The following is a 7,001-nucleotide window of genomic DNA, read 5'->3' as shown; positions in this document are numbered from 1 at the left end:
ATAAACAGATGTATGTACCAATCTAAGTAATACATAAACAGATGTCTGTAACAATCTAAGTAATACAAAAACAGGGGTCTGTAACAATCTAAGTAATACAAAAACAGATGTCTGTAACAATCTAAGTAATACATAAACAGATGTCTGTAACAATCTAAGTATTACATAAACAGGTGTCTGTACCAATCTAAGTTATACAAAAACAGAGATCTGTAACAATCTAAGTAATACAAAAACAGAGGTCTGTAACAATCTAAGTAATACAAAAACAGATGTCTGTACCAATCTAAGTAATACATAAACAGAGATCTGTACCAATCTAAGTAATACAAAAACAGATGTATGTACCAATCTAAGTAATACATAAACAGATGTCTGTACCAATCTAAGTAATACAAAAACAGAGATCTGTACCAATCTAAGTAATACATAAACAGAGGTCTGTACCAACCTAAGTAATACATAAACAGATGTCTGTACCAATCTAAGTAATACAAAAACAGATGTCTGTAACAATCTAAGTAATACAAAAACAGAGATCTGTACCAATCTAAGTAATACAAAAACAGAGATCTGTACCAATCTAAGTAATACAAAAACAGAGGTCTGTAACAATCTAAGTAATACAAAAACAGGGGTCTGTAAGAATCTAAGTTATACAAAAACAGAGGTCTGTAACAATCTAAGTAACACAAAAACAGTCTGTAAAATCTCAGGTAATGCAAAAACAAGGGTCTGTAAGAATCTAAGTTATACAAAAACAGGGGTCTGTAACATCCTAAGTAACACAAGGCCTACTAGTTCCTGTATAAACACTTCTCATTGATAATAAACAACAAAAAGTATAACATGTTTACTATTTCCAGAATAATTTATTTAAGGAGATAAAACCAACAACAACATGGAAACACATAAAGACAGAAAACCAACAGCTGACAGACCACTGGATGTCATACATGTTGGATGAGCAACAAAAACCAGTTGTAGAATTCTTAACTTCAATACCTTTGTTTCTTGACTTCTCTGACGGTCTTTGTCGTGGCACCGGTCTCTACCTGCTGAAGCACTTTGACCAGGAGTTTACCATCAAAACACATCTGCAAAACAAAATTACTTTCACTCACAGATTAGTGTAAGGAACGTTACATTTCTTGGCTCAAAATCTAAAACACAGATCTAAACTTCATCACAATTTCTGGGCTAAAGATCTCGTGATTTCCTATTAATAGTGATGATAAAGTCAAGAATCTTAAACTCAGAAATGCCAAAAAAAACATAGTGCACTCATTTTGTAAGTCAATGCAGGTGTTAATAGAGACATTTCTTGACTTACCTGAACAAATATGTTGATCATTATACTCATTCTGAGTCAACTTATTGCACAAAATAATTACATTAAAAAAAATATTTACATATATGTGTGTGTGTGTGTGTCTGTAGTCTGAAATACAATCGGAACCAATTACAGTATTTATAGGAGAAAAAATTATATTAGATCATTTACTAATTAGTTAAAACCAGAACACATTTAATATGTGCTCGTAGTGTAGCATGTGCTCGTAGTGTAGCACAACTGCAAGCAAGTACTAATTTCTTGTCTATAAAAATAACAACCAAGTAACATGAAACTTTTCTGTTAGAACATGTTACATTTGTAACCAAAACAAGTACAATAACATGTTGCATGCTGTTATAACTGATATATGAAAACATTAGTAGTCCATCAGTATGGTTTTTTTAAGAACTTGTCTCATCCTCCATGTGCTTGTTATGTTAGTTACTATTCTAAACATCCTACCGTGTTATGTTAGTTACTATTCTAAACATCCTACCGTGTTATGTTAGTTACAATTCTAAACATCCTACCGTGTTATGTTACTTACTATTCTAAACATCCTACCGTGTTATGTTAGTTACTATTCTAAACATCCTACCGTGTTATGTTAGTTACTATTCTAAACATCCTACCGTGTTATGTTACTTACTATTCTAAACATCCTACCGTGTTATGTTACTTACTATTCTAAACATCTTACCGTGTTATGTTAGTTACTATTCTAAACATCCTACCGTGTTATGTTACTTACCATTCTAAACATCTTACCGTGTTATGTTAGTTACTATTCCAAACATTTTACTGTGTTATGTTAGTTACAATTCTAAACATCCTACCGTGTTATGTTACTTACTATTCTAAACATCCTACCGTGTTATGTTAGTTACTATTCCAAACAACTTACCGTGTTATGTTAGTTACAATTCTAAACATTGTACTGTGTTATGTTACTTACTATTCCAAACATCTTACTGTGTTATGTTACTTACTATTCCAAACATTGTACTGTGTTATGTTACTTACTATTCCAAACATCTTACTGTGTTATGTTACTTACTATTCCAAACATCTTACTGTGTTATGTTACTTACTATTCCAAACATCTTACTGTGTTATGTTACTTACTATTCCAAACATTGTACTGTGTTATGTTACTTACTATTCCAAACATCTTACTGTGTTATGTTACTTACTATTCCAAACATTGTACTGTGTTATGTTACTTACTATTCCAAACATTGTACTGTGTTATGTTACTTACTATTCCAAACATCTTACTGTGTTATGTTACTTACTATTCCAAACATTGTACTGTGTTATGTTACTTACTATTCCAAACATCTTACTGTGTTATGTTACTTACTATTCCAAACATCTTACTGTGTTATGTTACTTACTATTCCAAACATCTTACTGTGTTATGTTACTTACTATTCCAAACATTGTACTGTGTTATGTTACTTACTATTCCAAACATTGTACTGTGTTATGTTACTTACTATTCCAAACATCCTACCGTGTTATGTTACTTACTATTCTAAACATCCTACCGTGTTATGTTAGTTACTATTCCAAACAACTTACTGTGTTATGTTAGTTACTATTCCAAACAACTTACTGTGTTATGTTACTTACTATTCTAAACATCTTACCGTGTTATGTTAGTTACTATTCCAAACATTTTACTGTGTTATGTTAGTTACTATTCCAAACATTTTACTGTGTTATGTTAGTTACTATTCCAAACATCTTACCGTGTTATGTTAGTTACTATTCCAAACATCTTACCGTGTTATGTTACTTACTATTCTAAACATCCTACCGTGTTATGTTAGTTACTATTCCAAACAACTTACTGTGTTATGTTACTTACTATTCCAAACATCTTACCGTGTTATGTTAGTTACTATTCCAAACATTTTACTGTGTTATGTTAGTTACTATTCCAAACATTTTACTGTGTTATGTTAGTTACTATTCCAAACATTTTACTGTGTTATGTTAGTTACTATTCCAAACATTTTACTGTGTTATGTTAGTTACTATTCCAAACATTTTACTGTGTTATGTTAGTTACTATTCCAAACATCTTACTGTGTTATGTTAGTTACTATTCCAAACATCTTACTGTGTTATGTTAGTTACTATTCCAAACATCTTACTGTGTTATGTTAGTTATTGTTCCAAACATTTTACTGTGATGATTAATCAAGTGTTCAAAAACCTCTTCTCAACCATCATAGTCTGTTTTTTTATTGTGGTTGTTAACAGAACACTTTTATCACTGTAGTTGTTAACAGAACACTTTTATCACTGTAGTTGTTAACAGAACACTTTTATCGCTGTAGTTGTTGACAGAACACTTATCGCTGTAGTTGTTAACAGAACACTTATCGCTGTAGTTGTTAACAGAACACTTTTATCGCTGTAGTTGTTAACAGAACACTTTTATCGCTGTAGTTGTTAACAGAACACTTTTATCGCTGTAGTTGTTAACAGAACACTTTTATCGCCGTAGTTGTTAACAGAACACTTTTATCGCCGTAGTTGTTAACAGAACACTTTTATCACTGTAGTTGTTAACAGAACACTTATCACTGTAGTTGTTAACAGAACACTTATCACTGTAGTTGTTAACAGAACACTTTTATCACTGTAGTTGTTAACAGAACACTTTTATTGCTCTTATCCAATTGTAACTCTCAAGTTTTTAAAGCCATCATGTTCCTATGTTAGTGTAGGCCTACATTTTACCAGAACTTTACACAAACAACAAGATGGCATTTGGAAAAAGTTACTGAACTACTTACTACATTTAATTAACAGGTCTGTAACTTGTGATATCTTTTTACTTAAAAAAAATTTCCAACCTCCCAAAAAGTAGTTTTGTCTCTGTATTACAGTATGTAATTCTGCTGTAAATGTTTTGACAATAATACCGAGAATGTTTGAGTAGTAGAACGACAAGTAACATACCTTTTTAATAACTTTGGCCATAGCTTTTCCATCATGAGTAGAAATAGAATCCACATAAAGATCCAGGACTAGGTCTAAGAGCTCGTGCTGAACAAGGAAAGATCCGAGTGCTTGGAAAAAGTCCTTTGTTAACTGTAACAAACAAAATTCTATCGTACTTCAACAGACATTTTATTTTCTGGAAAGACTTTTCGCTGTCTACTTCCTAGTTACACATCCAATAAGATTTCAGTATTACAGTTTGCAAATATTAATCTAAAAAATTCCCATATCTATACCCTAGAGAGAAATAAGATGAAATTTTGACTGTTTGTGGGTAGGTTAAATTTAAAACTGTTTAATGGGTAATTTTTTATGTGTAATATTCAGAACTTTAAGTTGCTTGCTTTCAACCAAATGAAATAGTGAAAGGGCTCCGAATTTTGTTTCTGTTCAAGACGAGTTAATAATTCTGTGTAGTTAGCTCGCCTTCAACTGATACAGGCCTTACTTTATTACATCTTTTCTTTTCCACCAGTTATTGCTTTAAAATTATAATAAATGTAACCAATAATCATAAAAAATATTTTGTTTTATCAATGGAGTGTTAGGTGAAATGAACATAGTCTAAAGATATCTCTCAATAAAGTTGGTATGATGAGAATAGTAATATTTTTTTTCGGGTCGTTAGTTGTATTTATCATAATTTGTACAATGTTTGTTATTCTCTAATGTACATTACAATCACTGAAAAGTAATTAAATCAGTTATCGCTGGTTTATATTAATAATAGGTTTGAATTCCAGAAAATATTTATTAGCTATTGGTTAGCGACAAAAGTTAAGAGGATTTAACAGCCTTTTTTTTATTCCAGTGTTGGATTCGAACAAATATCAGAATCAATAGAGTAGCTTCAGTAAATATTTCTTTAACCAAGCGTCTTGCTCAAAATGTCTGTAGGCTTACATTATAAGCCAATTATATATTCATTTGTTCAACAATTAACAGTTTTTTGTTACAAAGACAAGGTCACATTGTGTAAAATAGGAATGTGTTACATAGCTCTACAGTGAAACTGTAAAAAAAAAAATTGTTTTATTTCTTTATGAAACCATAATTTCTCAGTTAGGCTTAGTATTTGTGAAGCCCAAATTTTACACTGTTAGTATGTTAGAAACCTATATTTTTACATCAAGTGTTGGTATGTATAAAACCTACATTTTACAGTTAGGGATAATATTTATGAAACCAAAGTTATAGAATTAGGGTAGTATTTAATAAACCAAAGTTATTCAGTTAAAGTTAGTATTTATGAAACCAAAATTTTACAGTTAGGCTTAGTATTTATGATAGCGTGCCATTTTATATTCTCTAGTTTTTCTTAACAAATTGACTTTGAAGAGTTTACAAGTAGTTTTCCTGACCCAATAAAAGTAAGCAAACTGACCACAATCATAACACAGAGTTGACCACAAAGAACTTACCACATTCAGAGCCATTAAGTGTAGTGAGTCCATTCCATAGTTCACTCTAATTCTTGACGAAAGCATTTTCTTTAGTAATTCTAGAGCTTGGCTCTTCTCTTTACAAAATAACTCAGCATTTTCTGAGGTAAATTTTGAAAGGATGTGCTCAACAATAGCATATTGAGAATGTTTTAAAATCAGGTCTTTGTCACCGAAGTACGGCTTCAGCGTAACGTCGAGCAGAGGTAACAGTTTACCTAAACAGTCCTAAAAAAACAAAAACAACAAGAAACACCACTATGATAAAAAATATATTCAATGTTTGTATGTACTCAACATTTGTAACTTTTATACTTTTAGTCTGATTTTAAAATGAAACAAGATATTATGGAAGAAGTTATACATGTTAAATATGTGCAAACAAACCTAAAAAGTTATATAAGTCTTAAAAACAATCAAATTAAACATAAATAGACTATGACACAGAATGGATTTTTAATCAAAATAAACATAAACAGTATGACATTGATTTTTGGACAAAATTTCAAATTCGTGAAACTACGAAGAACAGTTTAACGATGAAAAAATAATGCTATGCATTTAAAACTTAAATTTAATTTTTCTAAATCTTCAAATTTTGATTTTTATCAATTACAGCTACCTTTAATATGAATGTTTTTAATATCACAAAAACTCTGATAAGCCTCAATTTTAACAGTAAGGTCTCGAAAATAACCTGAGAACATAAATGTGACACTCGTACAATGTCTTTTTAGTGAATTAAGTATGAGGTATGTGAGCTTCACCTGTGAATTCACACACTGGAGTACTTGAAGTAGGCCATGCTGGATGTGGGCAGGAGTATTGGTATCAACCACCAACTCAAGGAGCATTTTTAAAGTCGCAGCCTCGGTTGACAAGTGAGTGGCTGCTGCACTTCTGGTGGAAGGTCTCAGTCTGGATGAAGAGTCGTTCTCCTTCAATGCTGGAGATAACCACTTTGACAAAATAATAGGTAGTTGGCTGTTTAAAAAAAAACAGCATGAAAATTCTAATCTACTAACCTTCAACCTATAGAACAATCTACTAACCTTTAATTTATACAACAATCTACTAACCTTTAACCTTATACAACAATCTACTAACCTTTAATTTATACAACAATCTACTAACCTTTAACCTATACAACAATCTACTAACCTTTAATTTATACAACAATCTACTAACCTTTAACCTATACAACA

General features: G+C 31.0%; 1 protein-coding gene across 1 annotated transcript in view; it reads right to left on the bottom strand.

The window, feature by feature from the left end:
- Nucleotides 1–998: 998 nt before the first annotated feature.
- Nucleotides 999–7,001, bottom strand: part of LOC106471303 (HEAT repeat-containing protein 1-like) — a 34,681-nt gene continuing 28,678 nt past the window's right edge. Inside the window, exons 18-21 of the mRNA XM_022399914.1 lie at nt 6,564–6,780; nt 5,776–6,024; nt 4,313–4,444; nt 999–1,097 (exon numbers count right to left, since the gene is read on the bottom strand). Coding sequence (XP_022255622.1) covers nt 999–1,097; nt 4,313–4,444; nt 5,776–6,024; nt 6,564–6,780 — 697 coding nt within the window. The remainder of the gene's footprint in view (nt 1,098–4,312; nt 4,445–5,775; nt 6,025–6,563; nt 6,781–7,001) is intronic.

This window comes from Limulus polyphemus, unplaced genomic scaffold, assembly GCF_000517525.1.
Source record: "Limulus polyphemus unplaced genomic scaffold, Limulus_polyphemus-2.1.2 Scaffold4527, whole genome shotgun sequence".
NCBI classification, from domain to species: domain Eukaryota; kingdom Metazoa; phylum Arthropoda; class Merostomata; order Xiphosura; family Limulidae; genus Limulus; species Limulus polyphemus.
The sequence above is the reverse complement of the archived record's forward strand: the minus strand, read 5'-3'. Positions and strand labels throughout refer to the sequence as shown.